Source organism: Apium graveolens, chromosome 2 (genome assembly GCF_009905375.1).
Source record: "Apium graveolens cultivar Ventura chromosome 2, ASM990537v1, whole genome shotgun sequence".
Taxonomy (NCBI): Eukaryota; Viridiplantae; Streptophyta; class Magnoliopsida; order Apiales; family Apiaceae; genus Apium; species Apium graveolens.
The window spans coordinates 89,137,744-89,158,499 of record NC_133648.1 but is presented as its reverse complement, the minus strand read 5'-3'; the positions used below and the strand labels follow the sequence as shown (position 1 = coordinate 89,158,499).

The window sequence follows — 20,756 nt, the reverse complement described above, 5'->3', positions numbered from 1 at the left end:
TCACAAACTTGTCCAGAAAATCCTTGAATACCCTGTTCATTAGGTCCATGAAAACTGCAGGTGCATTTGTCAATCCAAAAGACATAACAAGAAACTCGTAGTGTCCGTAACGAGTCCTGAATGCTGTCTTCGGAATATCACTTGCCTTCACTCTTAGTTGATGGTAACCTGACCGTAGATCAATCTTCGAAAAGTATTTTGCTCCTTGAAGCTGATCAAATAAGTCATCGATCCTCGGTAATGGATATCTATTCTTCACTGTGATTCGGTTCAACTCTCGATAATCAATACAGAGTCTCATCGAACCATCCTTCTTCTTCACAAATAGAACTGGTGCTCCCCAAGGCAAAACACTGGGTCTAATAAAACCCTTATCAAGTAACTCCTCCAGCTGTTCTTTCAGCTCTTGTAGCTCTAACGGAGCCATTCTATAAGGTGCCTTAGAAATAGGTTGTGCATCTGGTAACAAATCGATAGAAAATTCCACCTCTCTTTCTGGAGGAAGACCCTCCAAATCGTCGGGAAATACATCTGAAAACTCACGAACAACAAGAACATATTCTAAGTCTGGCTGCACCTTGGACGTGTCAATCACATGAGCCAAAAATCCTTCACATCCATGAGCAATCATCTTCTTAGCCTTGATGGCCGAAATGAATTTTCCACAACCACTAGGCTTAGAACCCTGAAACACGAACTCGGGCGAATTGGAGTCGCCAAAAATTATTCTTTTTCCTGGACAATCAATTGTAGCTTTGTGTCGCTCCAGCCAATCCATCCCCAGTATAATATCAAAGTCCCTCATCTGAATAGGTAAGAGATCTATAAGTAGTTCTCTATCGTCTACTCTAACTACACAATCAAAATATTGAGTATTCACAAGTATAGTTACACCCATAGGAGTGCCAACAGAAAAATCCGATATAAGTGCAGTGGATGCAATGTCTAAGTGTTTAGCATAAAATGTAGAGACAAATGAATGTGTAGCTCCAGTATCAAATAAGACTATAGCATTTCCATTACCGACAGAAAGTGATCCTGAAATGGTACCTGGAGTACTTGCAGCATCTTTTGCAGTGATGGAAAACACACGACCGGAAGTCTTCTGGTTGCTTTTCTCTCCCTGATCCTTAAGATCCCAAGGCTTCTTTGGTGGCATCTGACAGTCTCGAATAGTGTGACCCTTCTTTCCACAATTGAAGCATGCTCTAGTATCCCAATAGCAAGTGCTTCCTCCATGCATCTTTCCACAATGCTCACACTTAGATGCTTCCTTATTTCCAGTTTGGTTGAAAGACCTCTTTTGCTCATTTCCTTGATTTCCATTCTTTTGCTGAAAATTCTGAGTATTATACCTCTGATCATTTGGTTTGAATCCACCTGAAGAACCACCATTTTTCTGAAATCCATGTTGACGCTCGGAAAAGTCATCTTCTCTTTTTCTTTTCTGATTTTGCATGTCTCGTTTCTTGAGAAAGTCAGCCTGATGAAGCTCTTGATCTCTGGCACTGTCAATCAAGGTGTCCATAGATGTATAGCGGTTAGAAATAATATGGTTGCGGATGGAATTCTTCAATGCCCACTTAAACTTCATGATTTTATCCGCTTCTGACCCAGCCACAGATCTTGCATAACTAGCTAACCTCTGAAATCTGACTTGAAAGTCTGCCACCGACTCATCATCTCTCTGAGTAATACTCTGATACTCCCTTACATATTCCTCACGTATGCTGGTTGGAAATTACCTCTGGTCAAACTGAGTTTTGAATACCTGCCAAGTAAGAGTATTTTCATAGCCAGGTGCATGCGACGCTACCACAGACTTCCACCAAGTATTAGCATCCCCCTCAAGACGATAAGTAGCAAATCGAGCCTTTTCCACCTCTGAACACTCCAAGACCCTGAAAATTTTCTCCATGTGATCTATCCAAGCTTCAGCATCCATGGGAGTCTTGGCCTCCTTAAAACAATTGGTTTTTTGCTTCATAAAACGATCAAACATAGTTTGACCATCTCGATCTTGCCCGTTAGCAATGGGATTCTGTCCACGTTGAACTTCCCGCAACATCTCCATAAAAGTACTCCTATCCATAACAATCTGTTGATTATCATTCCCCCCAGTATTTCGACTACTGCTACTGATAAGTGGCATTTTATACCACTTAGAACGTCTTAAAATGGCTTAAATTGGTGTCTTGAAATCAAGTATTTTGTGTATTTGATGCGTTTTTCTAGTGTTTATGCATTTCAGGGTTTTAGTTACATTTCGGGGGAGGAATCATCAAGAATAAGCCTTGGCATGTGTTCACCATTGCGAGAGGAAAGAAACAGGCAGATTACGGCGAAGAAACGGAGCGAAATCAGAATTTTTCCAGTAGAGGTCTGAGCGCTCGCTCAGCATTGCTGAGCGGCCGCGCAGGGTCGGGAAAAAAGACAAATTATTTTAGGACTTCTACTTCTGTTTGGTTTCCACTTCTATGTAATCTGAGTTTTATGGGACTATTATATAAGTAGATTTGAGATGTTTTCACAAGTGTGGATTGAAGAACATTGTGTTTTTACGCAAGGAGCGAAGGAGATAAGGAAGAAGACCGATTTAGCACACCGCAACGAAGAGGAAGCATATATTCTTGTGCTTCTTGTTTCATTGTAACGTTGGATGCTAGTTTTCTTGCTTTGAACTTATTTACTCTTGTGACGTACTCTGTTTTAATATAATTAGTTTAGTTATTATTTTCTTGTGTTTGTTTATCATGATTTCATATGAACCCATGATGACGATAAGTGCTATTATGGGCTAATCGTGATCATGGGGTTGCAACGGATTTATTATGGAATTCTTTAGTTAATTGTTTAATACTTTAGTGTGTGATGATTGCATGATATCTAGTATTGGTTGTGCGTATTCTTCTTATGTGCGTCACGAACATATAAGATAGGGTGTTAATCTCTTGTGAAGCGACGGTGGATCTTGAGATTTAGAACTTGCCATGCTAGCATAGGTTCATGTACGTTGTGCATGATTAGTGGGTAACTCTAACAGTTTTATTTGCCCTATGTAATCAAAAGGAATAACTTGTGCTTAAATCGTTGTGTTGTCAATTTCTGTAGACATATGGGAACTCAACATAATTGATGACTATTCAACTTCTATCTTAATTGTGGATGCTTGGTAGAATGGTATTAGTACAATGAAAGTTGGCTTTCATCAGTTTCGTGTTATTCGATTAATATCATCACTATCACATGCTAAAGGTAATAACAATGGCTATAGAAGGAAGTAATAATGAAGTTGTGATCTCATGAGTGTTTTATTATTGATAAATTGAAGTGTTAGTTAAGTGATTAATTAAGTAGTTAATTATAGTTAATATTTAATCAACAATTTTAAGTGTTAGTATCTTAACATTGAGAAGTAATCATACATTGGTGATTGAGTTTAATTAGACAATAATTTAGTCTGAGTCTCTGAGGGAACGAACTAGAAAGTATTCTATATTACTTGCGAACGCGTATACTTGCGTGAATATTAGTGCGTGTTTTCGCCCTAACAAGTTTTTGGCGCCGCTGCCGGGGACTCGGCGTATTTTTTTAGTTTATGTACTTACCATCATTGGTCATTAGGACTCAGTGATTAGGACGTAGTAGTTACTTATTTTTTTTCGGTTGTGTTTCAGGTACTTTAGCAAGCATTTATGCAAACTCGTTCTCGTGCTCGCAAGAGGACTTTAGATACAGCTGAGGAGACAGACGAAGTTCTTGATATTTCGGAGAAGTTAGATTTTGAGGATTCGGATTCAGGAACTGAGCAGAAAGAACCAGTAAATATGGGAGATCGTATTGTTCAAGCTGATCCAGCTCTTATGGATTTTTCTCGGCCTAAAATTGATGACATTCAGTCAAGCATCCTTCATCCGGCTATTCAAGCTAACACCTTTGAAATCAAGCCGGGCACTATTCAGATGGTGCAGAATTCTGTTTCTTTTGGAGGAGCGACAATTGAAGACCCCAACATGCACATAAGGAATTTTGTCGAGATCTGCAGCACTTTTAAGTATAATGGCGTGACTGATGAGGCTATCAAGTTGAGGCTTTTCCCATTCTCACTGAGGGACAAGGCTAAAGACTGGTTACATTCTGAACCAGCTGGGTCCATCACTACGTGGCAAGATCTTGCGCAAAAGTTTCTGGTGAAGTTTTATCCGATGGCAAAGACTGCTGCCATGAGGAGTGCTCTTACTCAGTTTGCGCAGCAACCTACAGAATCTATGTGCGAGGCTTGGGAACGCTACAAGGAAATATTGAGAAAATGTCCACATCATGGAATGCTGGATTGGATGGTGATCACTGGTTTCTATAATGGTTTGGGGGCCCAATCTCGGCCCATGCTCGATGCAGCAGCTGGAGGCGCCTTATGGGCTAAAAGCTATACTGAGGCGTATAATCTTATAGAGACGATGGCTGCAAATGAGCATCAAAACCCAACTCAGAGGATGACGTCAGGCAAGGTAGCAGGTATTCTGGAAGTTGATGCAGCCACCGCTATTGCAGCCCAGCTCCAAGCGCTATCAATGAAGGTTGATTCTCTGGCTACGTATGGAGTTAATCAAATAGCTATGGTTTGTGAGCTTTGTGCAGGTTCTCATGCTACAGATCAGTGTTCTCTTGTCAACGAATCTGTTCAGTATGTGAATAATTATCAGCGACAACAGCAGCCTGTGCCAGCGACCTATCATCCTAACAACAGAAATCATCCAAATTTCAGTTGGGGGAATAATCAGAATGCTATTCAGCCACCATATCAGCAAGGAGTGAGTAAACAGTTTAACCCACCTGGATTCCAGCAACCGCAACAGTATGCTACAAGGCAATCATATCCTCAACAGGGAAGTGCAGCTGCACCTACGAGTGCTGATTTTGAGGAACTTAAGCTGTTGTGCAAGAGTCAGGCGGTTTCTATCAAGACCTTGGAAAATCAAATCGGTCAATTAGCCAATACAGTGCTCAATCGTCAACCTGGCACTCTTCCCAGTGACACGGAAGTACCAGGCAGGAAGGAAGCTAAAGAACAAGTCAAGGCTATTACCTTAAGGTCTGGAAAAGTAGCTGATTCTGAAAAGGCAAAAGAAGTAGAAGCTGAAATTAGAGATGAAGAATCTAAGCAAAAGGAGAAAGCGGCGGAACCAAGGAAGACTACTGTTGAACACACTCTTCCTGAGGCTAATACAGGGGAGAAACAGCTCTATCCTCCACCACCTTTTCCTAAGAGATTGCGGCAACAAAAGCTGGATAGACAGTTCGGGAAGTTTCTGGAGGTGTTCAAGAAACTTCACATCAATATACCTTTCGTTGAGGCTCTTGAACAAATGCCTAGTTATGCGAAGTTTATGAAGACTATTCTTTCAAGGAAGGTGAAACTGGATGACCTTGAAACCGTTGCTCTCACGGAAGAATGCAGCGCTGTTCTGCAGCAAAAGTTACCACCAAAACTGAAAGATCCAGGAAGCTTCACCATTCCTTGCACCATTGGAAATCTGACTTTTGACAAGTGCCTTTGTGATTTGGGAGAAAGCATTAATCTGATGCTGTTGTCGATCTTTAAAAAGCTGGATCTGCCTGATCCAAAACCCACATACATGTCGCTACAATTGGCTGACCGTTCCATTACTTACCTAAGGGGCATAGTTGAGGATGTGCTCGTCAAGGTGGATAAGCTCTTCTTTCCTGTAGATTTTGTTATTCTGGACTTTGAGGAAGATAAGAAGATTCCCATAATCTTGGGAAGGCCTTTCTTGGCTACTGGCCGTACCTTGATAGATGTGCAAAAAGGTGAACTTATTATGCGGGTCCAAGATCAGGATGTGACCTTTAACGTATTCAAGGCAATGAAATTCCCTACAGAAGATGAGGAGTGCTTAAAATTGGATGTGATTGATTCTGCGGTTACTTCGGAACTCGATCACATGCTAATGTCTGATGCATTGGAAAAGGCCTTAGTGGGGGATTTTGACAGCGATGTTGAAGATAGCAACGAGCAATTACAATATCTGAACGCTTCTCCCTGGAAGCGAAAGCTGGACATACCATTTGAATCTCTTGGTACTTCTGACCTTAAGAATGCTGAAGGGAAGCTCAAACCATCAATAGAGGAAGCACCTACCTTGGAGCTCAAGCCATTACCTGAGCACTTGAGGTATGCTTTTTTTGGTGATTCATCTACGTTACCTGTTATTATTTCATCTGACCTTTCAGGTAGTGAGGAAGACAAGCTCTTAAAGATTTTGAGAGAATTCAAATCGGCTATAGGATGGACCATCGCAGACATCAAGGGGATAAGTCCTTCATATTGCATGCATAAAATTCTGCTAGAGGAAGGTAGTAAGCCAACTGTGGAACAGCAGCGAAGACTGAATCCCATCATGAAGGAGGTGATGAAGAAAGAAATTCTGAAATGGCTAGATGCAGGCATCATTTATCCTATTTCTGACAGCTCGTGGGTGAGCCCCGTACAATGTGTACCTAAGAAGGGAGGTATCACTGTGGTCGCAAATGAAAAGAATGAGCTCATCCCTACTCGAACAGTTACAGGATGGAGAGTATGCATGGATTATAGAAAATTGAACAAAGCCACAAGGAAGGATCACTTCCCTCTTCCATTTATTGATCAGATGCTTGACAGATTGGCGGGTCATGAGTATTTTTGTCTTCTGGATGGTTATTCCGGGTATAATCAGATTTGTATTGCACCAGAGGATCAGGAAAAGACTACCTTCACTTGTCAATTTGGCACGTTTGCTTTTCACAGAGTTTCGTTTAGGTTATGTGGCGCCCCGGCCACCTTTCAGAGATGTATGATGGCTATATTCTCTGACATGATTGGAAATAACGTCGAAGTGTTCATGGATGACTTCTCCGTCTTTGGACACTCATATGATGAATGTTTGAATAATCTGCGCGCCGTACTCAAAAGATGCGTGGAAACTAATTTGGTGCTCAATTGGGAGAAATGTCATTTTATGGTGCGTGAAGGCATTATCCTTGGGCATAAGGTCTCTAGCAAGGGTCTGGAGGTGGACAAGGCCAAGGTGGGAGTCATTGAAAATCTTCCCCCACCTAATTTTGTGAAAGGAATCCGTAGTTTTCTTGGTCATGCAGGTTTTTATCGGCGATTCATCAAGGACTTTTCAAAGATATCTAAGCCGTTGTGCAATCTGCTTGAGAAAGATGTGCCTTTCAAATTTGATGATGAATGTTTGGCAGCATTCGAGACTCTCAAGAAGAGTTTGATCACTGCACCAGTTATTACAGCACCAGATTGGACAGAACCGTTTGAGATGATGTGTGATACAAGTGATTATGCGGTAGGTGCAGTTCTGGGACAGCGCAAGAAAAATCTCTTCCATGTGGTCTACTATGCGAGTAAGACTTTAAATGGTGCCCAATTGAACTACACCACTACTGAGAAGGAGCTTTTGGCTATAGTCTTTGGTTTTGAGAAATTTCGATCTTATCTGCTTGGTACGATAGTAACAGTATTCACTGATCATGCAGTTATTCGCTATCTGGTTTCCAAGAAGGATTCGAAGCCGAGACTCATTCGTTGGGTGCTTTTACTTCAGGAATTTGAGTTAGAGATCAAAGATAGAAAAGGTACTGAGAATCAAGTAGCTGACCATCTCTCTAGGTTGGAGAATCCCGATTCTACTTCACAAGATAGGACGTTAATCAATGAATCTTTTCCGGATGAGCAGTTGTTTGCAATTCAGGAGGAAGAACCATGGTTTGCAGATATTGTAAACTATCTCGTCAGCAATATAATGCCTCCTAATTTGACATCCGCTCAAAAGAAGAAGTTTCTGCATGAGGTGAAGTGGTATATGTAGGATGAACCATATTTGTTTAGACAGGGAGTTGACCAGATCATCAGGAGATGTATCCCGTTCTGTGAGACGGAGGGGATATTACGAGACTGCCATTCCACGGTTTATGGTGGACACTATGGCGGTGAGAAGATGGCAGCTCGTATTCTGCAAGCAGGTTTTTTCTGGCCTACTTTGTTCAAGGATGCTCATCAGTTTGTTTTAAGGTGTGATCGTTGCCAAAGAGTGGGAAATTTGTCAAGGAAGGATGAGATGCCATTAAATGTGATGCTTGAAGTCGAGGTCTTTGATGTGTGGGGAATCGATTTCATGGGGCCTTTTATCTCGTCTTGCAATAATCAGTACATCTTGCTGGCAGTCGATTATGTCTCAAAATGGGTCGAAGTTAAAGCTTTACCGACAAATGATGCAAAGGCAGTGCTAAATTTTCTTCATAAGCAAATTTTCACAAGGTTTGGCACACCTCGGGTAATCATAAGTGATGAAGGATCGCATTTTTGCAACCGTAAGTTCACTTCTATGATGCAGCGTTATAGTGTGAATCATCGAGTAGCTACTGCCTATCATCCGCAAACAAATGGTCAAGCGGAAGTGTCTAACAGAGAGATAAAGCGCATTCTAGAGAAGGTTGTTTGTCCGTCAAGGAAGGATTGGTCTTTAAAGCTCGATGAAGTTGTTTGGGCTTACAGAACAGCATACAAAACTCCACTTGGGATGTCACCGTTTCAGTTGGTGTACGGTAAAGGATGTCATCTACTTGCGGAGCTTGAGCATAAGGCCTACTGGGCATTGAAGAAGTTGAACCTGGATTTAGATGCAGCTGGTAAGAAAAGAATGCTTCAGCTTAATGAACTTGATGAATTTCGACTTCAAGCGTACGAAAATAACAAAATGTATAAGGAAAAGGTGAAGAGGTGGCACGATAGGAAGCTACATCCAAAGTTATTTGTGCCAGGGTAACAAGTTCTCTTATTCAACTCTCGGCTCCGACTTTTTCCTGGGAAGTTGAAATCAAGGTGGTCTGGACCTTTTATTGTCAAAAATGTGTTTCCACATGGAGCGGTGGAAATTTTTGAGAATGATCCGGACCAAGCATTCAAGGTTAACGGTCAGCGGTTGAAGCACTACTATGGGGACATGGCAAACCGAGAAGTGGTTAGTGCCATTTTGTTGACTACTTGAGAAGGGTACGAAACGTCAAGCTAATGATGAAAAAGAAGCGCTGCGTGGGAGGCAACCCATGAATTGTTGTTACAGGAACCCTTAGAAGTTAATAACCTATCCAAAAACACAAAAAAATCAGAAAACAGGGGCTGAAAAAAAAAATTCCAGTGACCCCCTGAGCGCCCGCTCAGCTTTGCTGAGCGACCACGCAACAAGCTGAGCGCCCGCTCAGCTTTGCTGAGCGACCGTGCAGCAAGCTGAGCGCCCGCTCAGTTTTGCTGAGCGACCGCTCAGGGGTCGAGTACCAGAATTTTTTTTTTACAGTTCAGAAAAAAAAAAAAACAAAACACACAAAAACAGTTTTAGCCCATAAACCCACGATTTGTTCCCACTACCCCATCATGTTACCCCTTAATTTCCAAACCCTAATCTAATCCACACCCTATATATACATACACCTATCCTACATATCTCCCACAAAACTTCCTACACTTAAACCCTCTCACAAACATCAAAAATCAGTTCTTACACACTTTTATTCACGAATCAATGGCACCCAAGAGAGCACGCACTATTGACAGCAGCAGCACAGTTCCTACTGCTGATTCATCGAGGGGTACTGCTGCAAGGCCTCGGTTAACTGACAGAGCCGCGGAGGAGGAGTACACTAGGCTGTTGGGGAAGCCGATTCTGAAGGAGAGGGGGTTTTTACCATCGGGGAGGGATGGTGAGTTGCTGCCCATGATTGCAGAGAAGGGGTGGATAGCTTTTTGTGAGTCACCCGAAGCAGTACCGATGAGCGTTATTCGTGAGTTCTACGCGAACGCGAAGGCCGAAAAGAATGGGTTTTCTGTGGTCCGTGGGCTGACAGTTGATTATCATCCTGCGGCGATTCGCAGTGTGATTGGACAGCGAGAGAGGAAGCCCGAGGAGGAGAACTGGAATGAAAAGACTGCTGAGGATTTTGACTTGGATTTGATTTGTGCGACTCTCTGTCGACCGGGCACAGTTTGGACCAGCAGGACCGGCACTAATGAGTATCGTCACTTTCCGGCGATCGCCATGAACAGGTATGCCCGTGCATGGAATGCATTTATTTGTGCTAATATTTTGCCTTCTTCGCATGAACACGAGGTCACAGTTGAAAGAGCACAGTTGTTGTGGGGAATTCTGAATGAGGAATACTATGTGGACCTTGGTGAGTTTATCTACCAAGGAATTCTGAAGTTTTTGAGGGGAGCGAAACATATGAACATCCCTTATGCATATACGGTTATGAAGCTATGCCGAGCAGTGGGAGTGAACTGGCCGGCTCATGAGCAGTTGCAGTTACCAGCAGCTCCGATTGATTCTGGCACTCTAAATGGGATGCAGGAGTGGACCGGTGGTGAGCCTGAGGAGCATGGGCTGGGTTATCATCTTCCAGGAGGGCGTCCAGCACGAGGTGCTACTATGGCTAGGCCAGGGCGTGATGAGGCTGGTTCTTCGAGAGCTCGGGAGGGTGCTGGGATGGTTGATGCCCAGTATAAGAGGCTTTCACGGCGGATGGATGCCATGTATGAGACGCAGAGCAGGTTTGCTCAAGAGCTCACCCTTGCGTTAGGGACTGCTTTTCGAGGCCTTGGAGCTGATATCCAGTGGCCAGTTTTTGGTGAGGACTCTGCATACCCGCCGCCTGATACTCCACCCACTGAGGGTGATGATGATGATGACTCCGAGTAGGTATACCCTGTGTTCCTTTCTACTACTTTCACTGAGGACAGTGAAGATTTTTAGTTTGGGGGTGGTAGTTAAGGAATATTGTGTGTGTGTCATTTAGTTGCATATTCATGATAGTTTAGTTCATATAGTTGCATAATTTATGCCATATAGTTTTTTATTTTTTTTGTTGTTTGTTATGAATGTCATGTAGCTCATGCATGTACCATGATCCCTTTTGCAATGATTTATCGACTGAATTGTGATATTAATGCGAGTGTAGTGATATCATTAAAGTGATATGAAGTTGTGTAGGTTGATATGCATGCTAGAAACAATTGTAAGTCCACTAAGTCTTAGAGAATGCGCAAGGGCTAGATTATTGTTATGATTTGGTTGTTTTCAAGGTCAATCTGCTTATTATGCTTAGAATTCGATTATAGGTTCTTAGTGATAAAGGCATGAAAAAGAAAAAAAAAATTGGAGAAAAAATATGGAAGTTGTTGCTAGTTGTGGCTAGGCGTCAAATGGCTAGTAGCCAGCTCGCATATGGTGCGAGTAGTCTAGGGTTGAGCAAGATGGAGCGAAACGCACTTGCTCAGAAGTTATAAAAAAAAAAAATTGCATAATTGATCAAGAGTGGGCTCTTTGGTATTCGAGTTATTAAGTTCTTAGGGGACTTTGTGCCTAGTGACCTAAGGATTTTAGAGTCTGGGATCCGCTAACCTAACGCTCGTTACATGGATACCATTGTATAAGTCTTTTGTGGACCTCACTCATTGCACGGTCAAATAAGCATTTGAGTTGTAAATAAAAAGCACGATTCCGTAGTAAGCTCCAGAGTTCTTGTAGTGTTGTATATCACTTTGTGCCTAGAATTTTTTTTATTCTTTGTATAATCGTAGGATTGCCTTGAGGATAGTCTAGTCATAGTAATTGGTCTAGTTCCGAAGCATATCTGTTAAGCATTTGCACACACCACGTTTCTGGCTGTATGTCCATTTGCATGAGTTTATTGATCTTTAGTTGTCTAACTGCATTCGTTGAGATGTGACAATTTGGTTGGTTAATTGTAGTAAGGGGGATCGCTGCATTTTCATATAGATTGCATTCATGCATGTTTTTATTTGTTTTTGAGTCTGTGACGCTTGAGGACAAGCATCGATTTAAGTTTGGGGGTGTGATAAGTGGCATTTTATACCACTTAGAACATCTTAAAATGGCTTAAATTGGTGTCTTGAAATCAAGTATTTTATGTATTTGATGCGTTTTTCTAGTGTTTATGCATTTCAGGGTTTTAGTTGCATTTCGGGGGAGGAATCATCAAGAATAAGCCTTGGCATGTGTTCACCATTGCGAGAGGAAAGAAACGGGCAGATTACAGCGAAGAAACGGAGCGAAATCAGAATTTTTCCAGTAGAGGTCTGAGCGCCCGCTCAACATTGCTGAGCGGCCGCGCAGCAAGCTGAGCGCCCGCTCAACTATGCTGAGCGGCCGCGCAGGGTCGGGAAAAAAGACAAATTATTTTAGGACTTCTACTTCTGTTTGGTTTCCACTTCTATGTAATCTGAGTTTTATGGGACTATTATATAAGTAGATTTGAGACGTTTTCACAAGTGTGGATTGAAGAAGATTGTGTTTTTATGCAAGGAGCGAAGGAGATAAGGAAGAAGACCGATTTAGCACACCGCAACGAAGAGGAAGCATATATTCTTGTGATTCTTGTTTCGTTGTAACGTTGGATGCTAGTTTTCTTGCTTTGAACTTATTTACTCTTGTGACGTACTCTGTTTTAATATAATTAGTTTAGTTATTATTTTCTTGTGTTTGTTTATCATGATTTCATATGAACCCATGATGACGATAAGTGCTATTATGGGCTAATCGTGATCATGGGGTTGCAACGGATTTATTATGGAATTCTTTAGTTAATTGTTTAATACTTTAGTGTGTGATGATTGCATGATATCTAGTATTGGTTGTGCGTATTCGTCTTATGTGCGTCGCGAACATATAAGATAGGGTGTTAATCTCTTGTGAAGCGACGGTGGATCTTGAGATTTAGAACTTGCCATGCTAGCATAGGTTCATGTACGTTGTGCATGATTAGTGGGTAACTCTAACAGTTTTATTTGCCCTATGTAATCAAAAGGAATAACTTGTGCTTAAATCGTTGTGTTGTCAATTTCTGTAGACATATGGGAACTCAACATAATTGATGACTATTCAACTTATATCTTAATTGTGGATACTTGGTAGAATGGTATTAGTACAATGAAAGTTGGCTTTTATCAGTTTCGTGTTATTCGATTAATATCATCACTGTCACATGCTAAAGGTAATAACAATGGCTATAGAAGGAAGTAATAATGAAGTTGTGATCTCATGAGTGTTTTATTATTGATAAATTAAAGTGTTAGTTAAGTGATTAATTAAGTAGTTAATTATAGTTAATATTTAATCAACAATTTTAAGTGTTAGTATCTTAACATTGAGAAGTAATCATACATTGGTGAGTGAGTTTAATCAGACAATAATTTAGTCTGAGTCTCTGAGGGAACGAACTAGAAAGTATTCTACATTACTTGCAAACGCGTATACTTGCGTGAATATTAGTGCGTGTTTTCGCCCTAACAGCTACCTCTTGCCATCCTGCACAAAATTTTATGAGTGCACAGACACATATATCACAAAATCATATCCAAAATCTTAAATCTACCCGTATGGAGTCAACCCAAAACTCACAGGTCAAATCCTAAAGGACAGTCTACAGAAACTATAACCTAAGCTCTGATACCAACGTTGTAACACCCCACTTAAACAATTAGATGCTACACAAGCTAAGTCTTATTTATTAATGAAAGCAAAACAAGCTAAATATAATTTATTAAACTAATAAAAGTTCAAAATCTTCAAAATTAAGTTCTCTAATAAGATCCCAAATAATATGGAATAAAACATGTCCTTGACTTTATTTTCAACTAGATAACAAGCTAAAATCTGGGCAGCACTCATCACACCTCCGCTTTACCCCCGACTACTTGTGAAAAGAAATAAATACGAGTGAGCCAAATGCCCAGTACGAATATATCAATAAAAGGTAAAGCAAAAGAATATATTTGATTTTAACAATTAGCCAAGAAGATGAGTAATATGACAGTAATTATTTAGAATCAAATAACAACCTAATCCAAACAAAATCAAAGAAATGGCTGAGAACAAGTAAGGTGGGTACTAATAAGGGCATCTTATAAAACCTCTGCTTTCTAGTAAACACCAAGCAAAGCACAGTGCAAACAGTTCCTTCTCCGGTTATCCACAAGAAGGATAAAATGAAATGTATAAAACATTTCCCAAACAAACAAAATGATCATGATCTTAATCATGCCTCATACCCCAGAGACATGCTCGTATACTCATAACACTTATACGAGTTAGTGTCGAGAGCACCAAAGACTGCAAAAACTCCATGTGTCTTGTCTGTGATTTACCCACACAGATAAGTTTAAGAGCCCTAACAAATAGGTTACAAAGTTGTTTTCCAAGTAGTCAGAATGAGATGGATCCAATAAATAAACAAAGAGTCAACTATAATCTCAAGGAAAATATATGACGGAGGGGTATACAAGGTGTAGCAAAAAGTCACAGTTTATAGAAATATAACTGAGGAGTATAATGGAAAATGTATATAATTTAATAAAAAGAAAGGGAATAGATATCCGTACCTGGAATCAATCTAGAATATTTAATAATGCTGACACAACTCCAATTCAACCTCCAAATCAATCTATAATAAAAAAATACATTTATAAATAGATGCTCACTATCTTTCTAAATGCTTAGCAATATAAAAATATAATTATATATGTATGCTCACTGTTGTGACAGTGACTACATATTAATAATACTTAATTAAACATGTAAAGTAATAACTAAATATTTATAAAAACAATTTCATATATTTATAAATTTTGTAACAGTGACAATAAAGTATAAGAATTTTAACGTAACACTAAAATGCACTTATTACATTTTAAGGAAAATGCAACATAATAATAATAATTATTACAACAATAATTATATGACTAACCTAATTATTTAATAATAAAAATTTTATAAATCTTAATTAATAATTGAGATTCTCATGTACTTTAACACATGCATAATTATAATTAAACTAATGCCTCATATTTCATCAGTTAATATAATTATTTAACACCAATTTATTTTTACACAATTTCCTTATAACTTAAGTGATAAAATAAAATTATAATTAATCATATACTATAATGATACTCAATTAATCATGATATCATTAATTTATCAAAATTTATACTATTAAAACTCACCTACTTAATATGAATATATAATTTATAAAAAGAAGTACATATTCATATTGTTACAAATTTGATGAAATCATAAGTATTGATTCAAATAATTAAATTATGACTTACTTTGTACATTTAAAATAGAAACTTAAAATTTTATTTTTTTATTTTTACATTCAAAATCTATGTTACACGTAAACAAATGATAACTTAGTAACAATATACACACCCATCAAATCAAATATATCACTTAATCTCAATAAGGATTAAATGGCCAAATTTATAAAAATAGATCATGTTATTAGCAACACATGTGATCAACACACCTTCTCACCATAATTATATTATGTACTGATGAAACATTCAAAACTAACTAAAATGCACTAAAACTACACATAAATTATAAACATGAGGATGATAACAACTAACTAATCTGGTACATGCTAAAACAAATATAATAATAAATATGAAAAGTTAACTATTTATACATGTCTAAATATAAATAAAAATAAAGAGTAGTTGCACACCTATAGTCATAACTAAATGTATGGACTGGATATTGAATAACATGCACACAGCTAAGCTGCCAAACCCAACACCTTTGATAAGAATCCAGAGATAAATTGACCGATTAATCTCCCCCAGACAAGATGATAGATTATCCTGCTATGCTAGACCACAACATCTTGGTATCCACTCTGGATTTTCAACCCGTCGTAAGCTATGTATAAGTGTATGTTGTTCTACAGCTAACATAGATCATTTTTATTTGTGGAGTTATATGACATAAGTTGTGTACATGACACTAGAGTGCAAATCTATTTATATAACAAGTGACTCCACGACTTGTAACTAATGCCCACTAGTTTCTCCACGTCCAGGTAAAATAACTTCTTATCCAACTTATCATGTAACTTTCAAATTTTAAAAAAACTAACAGATATCTTAAAAAATTCAAATTGTAGATAAACAGTTATCTAAGTTAAATAATATCCATATTTCAAAATTCAAAACTTTACTAATAAAATATCTACTAATTAATGCACCAAATAATGCACCAAATAAAATATGGGGTATTATATTTTATACACAATCCTGCTTTTAATGACAGCCGTTACCCATTATTAAGGAGGGAGTGGAATGGAGGCGTTATGTCCCTTGTTATGTCCAATGGTCTGCAAATAGTGGGTCTCGGCCCGGACGTTTATGGGTCTTCGCCCAATGGGCCTGGATGGGCTTATAACCAACAATACAAACCAAGAATAATTCATGCCGATTAATCTGATTTATTTGAGAGTCGGATTGGCGATATACCTTCTAGAATTATTACTCCGTAATATATAAAATCATAATTTTAAGAATGAAAAAAACTTACCAAACGGCCCAAGATATTATTCATTTCTCTTTCGTAAACAAACACCAAAACCCCCAAAATCTAAATCTATCCACTCCATCCTCCCCCAAAACCCTAAACCCACCCGTTTCTCCATTTCATCACTCACCAATGGCCGCCGCTCTCGCCCGCTCAATCCTGACCGTCCGATCAATCTCCCTCTCCTCCTCCTCCATCATCTTCCCCAAACGCTTCATCTCCTTATCCTCCACTATCTCCAAACCTCCCCCACTAGCCGGCTTCACGCGCCCCGCGCGTTCCACTATCTCGCTCACTCACTCGCTCAAAGTCTACGCTCCTAGCGCCGTCCGACTCAATCAGGTGCGATGCAGAGTCAATCGGTCAGGCGGGGCCTACTCGCCGCTTAACTCCGGGAGTAATTACAGTGACCGACCGCCGACGGAGATGGCGCCGTTGTTCCCAGGGTGTGATTATGAGCATTGGTTGATTGTGATGGATAAGCCTGGTGGAGAGAATGCGACTAAGGATGAGATGATTCGGTGTTATATCGATACCCTATCTAAGGTTCTCGGAAGGTATATTACTCCCTAATTACTCTTTGTTTACCTCCTATTTCACATTTATATGTGTGTATGATTGTTTAATTATGTCGTGGACTGTGTACTCGAACACTAGCTAAGGAAGGTCAAATAGAAGTTAATTGCTACTACCGTGTATTGTATTCTGGTTGATTAGATGAGCTGAAACACTTTGAGCTTTTAATACAATGTCCCAGATGATCTCGGTGGTGTTTGTAATGAGATAGTTTGTATTATGTTATTAATTGATCAAAAAATGTAAAATGTAAATAAAAACTGAAGATATACTGATTAAACTATATAGTTTCTGTTATTACGGTTGGATTATAGGTTAATTGATTAGAAATGGAGAAATTAAGGACATATTACAGAATGACATGTCTTGTCATATTTTGGGATTGCCTCTTGATCACTGAGAGATGATGTGTTTTTGCCTTAATATAGTTTAGAGGTTAATTATAGACAGGTTTATGCGATAGTTGTGATGTTACTATGGGAATTGAGGTTTATGTGCATATACAATCTGTTTTAGTTTTACTGCATCTCTGTGCTTGTTTTGGGAATGATGAAAGCGTATTTCATTTTAGACCGTTTTATATAAATTCGAGTTTTTAAGTTAATGTAATTTCAAGATATTGATGCGAGTTACAAATTTTTCTCAATGCAATTAATGAAAATGTATTGTATCTGAAATATTGTCATCATTCTTTACTTATTTTCTTGATGGTCCTGTGTGTCACAAGTAATTTGAATTTGACAATTTAAGTCAAAATGAGACTTCTCTTTGTATATAAGGGGAGTAATAAATAGAATTCTTGGTGAAGTTGTATTAATTATTAACAAGTATAGTGGCGGATTATTATGAAATGTTTGATCTATTAGTGAGGAAGAGGCAAAGAAGAAGATTTACAATGTATCATGTGAGAGGTACTTTGGATTTGGGTGTGAGATTGATGAGGAGACATCAAATAAGCTTGAAGGTACATTTCCTTGTATTTTGAGCTTAATGTTTTTTGGTTGCATCATCTACTTTATCTGTTGTGATATGCTTTACAGGTCTGCCTGGTGTTCTTTTTGTCCTTCCTGATTCTTATGTTGATGCTGAGAACAAGGATTATGGAGGTAAGTTCATTTCATTTTTTTTACGGGTCTCTTTATGTTTCTACAACTGTAAACTGTTGCATGTATTAGAAGATACAAATAGTTAAAAAGATACTTCATCACCATGTAGATTCCATTTATCTAAAGGTGTTTGTCTGTGTTTTTTTAAATGCACCATTTTAGCGGTAAAAAAATGCACCATTTTACGTAATAGTTGGTGACTTGGTGGTGCAACTTAACAACTCATTCTATATGAAGAAATCATATGGCAGTAATATGCTTGGAACATACATCATTGTCACTTGAACATTTGTGTGTCCAAAATTATGGAATTTGATTTTGGTGTTGATGAGACTAGATATATTTTGTCTGGGTGGTTAAGCAGAATGGTTGTGAAGAAGTATTTCCATTGTGGGGGTAATAATAATTTATACTACACTAAGTCATCTTTGTTATGATTTCCCAGCTGAGTTGCTGGTAAACGGTGAGATTGTCAAAAGATCTCCTGAAAGAGAACGCAGAGTGCAACCAGTGCCTCAGAGAGCTCAGGACAGACCAAGATACAATGATCGCACCCGCTATAATAACCGACGCCAGAACATGAGGTAAGTGGCGGGGAAACTGTTGATAGCAGCGCATCTGAAAGCGGAGTTAGTTTTATGGTAGATCATGTAAGAAACGTTTTATGGGGATCACTTGTATCTAGATGTCATGTTGATGAAGTGTTGTGCACTTCCGTTTTATTAGGTTGTGATGATAAACTGAATGAACTTGGTATCAGTTAATTTAATTGTTGTGGTTGAAGTCGCAATCTATTATCCATTTAACAATTGAATTCTATCAGTGGTAGGCTGAACTTTAATTGTGAATCTTTTGGCCGGAGGAAATGTGGCTTTTGGATTGACTAACTAATTCTCTTAAACTTAAACAAAAGTCTGTTTTGATTTGGAAGTAGGGTATGGGGATATGAGATGTATACAGATCTTCCGTCCCTTTGCGAGTGCTCTTTGTTAGGATCAGAGGGAATTGTTTTTATGAAGATATGTTTTGTAAATGTTGAGAACTATAGAAGTTTCTTGAGAATATAATATTTTCTTACTATAATGGCCAGTTACTGGTTCATAAAAATGTAACAAATATATACATGGTTCTTGGGATTCAGAATATTGTTGACAACTTCCAACCTTTTTTTACAAGATATTTTATTTGTGTACAACGTTGATTGTGAAGTGGTAACATTAAATTATGAAAGGATCTTAATTTTTTTTATTACTTCCTAAAGGTATAGGAAAATGTTGTTTCTATATATAGTAGTTTACAAAATATTAAATCATTTAATCTAATCTGACTGTTCAAATGTTCGAGATTTGTAGTTTAGCTTTAGCACCTCAGCCTAGTGTTAAAGCACCAGCCATTCTTCATCGAGAATGGTTGGCAAAGAATGATAATTAGTGATTCAGGGAACACCATCCCCCGGAACAAATATCACAGGGTTCACTCCCATTGTCAACTGCTAACAAAAATATGATTTGCAAAATGAGATGCTTATAAAAATTATACAACTCGCATGAATACGGGAAACGGTATATGTTCATGGATTCTCATAAATTTCTACTTAAGGTAAATTTGGATGATATTTGATAATCCGTCTATTCATTTCTATACATTTTCCTTGTTAGGTTGTCATATTCAATTTTATACATTTCAAAATTTATCAAAAATAGTAAAATTTGTATAATATAGTAAAAATTAACTACATTCATTCACATCCGCTACTTTCTTCTTCTATACTAACTTTATAAATTAAATTTTAATTGACCCCACCATTTAATTTTTTATTATTATGTCTAGAGATGATATTATTATTATTATTATTATTATTATTATTATTATTATTTTGTCTAGAGAAGTAATACAAACTATTCATGAATTCACCCTAATTTTTACTCAATTAAATTAAATTTGGATTATATTTGACACCTTAACTAATCAAAAGGGTGGAAAGTACATAATTTTAAGTGGGCAATTTTATAAAATAAAGGGTGACAAAGTATAAAACATAACTGCAGGGGCGACCTTGTCCAGCTCGGTACATACAAGTTATAAGAGTAAAAATCTTTTTTTTTTTGCTAAATATAAGAGTAAAATTCTTACCACAAGGTAGAGTATAATTAATTTAAAAATGGGTTTAGAGTTTTTAAAGATCATTAAAAGAAATTTTTTTATTAATGCGGTCTATAATTATATTTAATGAATGTGTTTGAAGATCAACTTTCCGAATTTGAAAATTAAGTCAAAATATTATTTTAGCAAAAATTTCGTGCAAATCTAAGTTGTATAACATTGATTTTATAATAATATTATTTTTTATACAATGTTAACGATAAATATTGAATATTTGTTTTTTGTTAAAAAATGATTGACTCAAATTAAAAAATTATTTAAAAAAGCGTCTGCTTATTTATTTTCATTAGATATTTATATCCGTATGATTAGATTTTTAATTTAATATTTTAATATTATAAATTTGAGGTGCATTAATCGAATAATTTTCTATTATGGTCTTTAAATACTTTTTTTCCTTTAAAAAATATGAGATTTTTCATGTTAAAGTTTATACAGATATACTTTTTTAAGATAAAATACTAAAAAT

General features: G+C 37.9%; 1 protein-coding gene and 1 non-coding gene across 2 annotated transcripts; one reads left to right on the top strand and one right to left on the bottom strand.

Annotated features, from left to right (window-relative positions):
* Positions 1–4,220: 4,220 nt before the first annotated feature.
* LOC141709684 (small nucleolar RNA R71) lies at positions 4,221–4,327 on the bottom strand. The gene has a single exon (XR_012570249.1). It is a non-coding gene; the product is annotated as a small nucleolar RNA R71 (small nucleolar RNA).
* A 12,113-nt stretch (positions 4,328–16,440) lies between these two features.
* LOC141707633 (multiple organellar RNA editing factor 2, chloroplastic-like) lies at positions 16,441–18,914 on the top strand. The gene is made up of 4 exons (XM_074510912.1): positions 16,441–16,999; positions 17,885–17,982; positions 18,059–18,124; positions 18,570–18,914. Exons 1-4 carry the CDS (start codon positions 16,575–16,577, stop codon positions 18,710–18,712), a joined length of 732 nt encoding a protein of 243 aa, XP_074367013.1. The 5' UTR covers positions 16,441–16,574; the 3' UTR covers positions 18,713–18,914.
* The last annotated feature ends 1,842 nt before the right edge of the window (positions 18,915–20,756 follow it).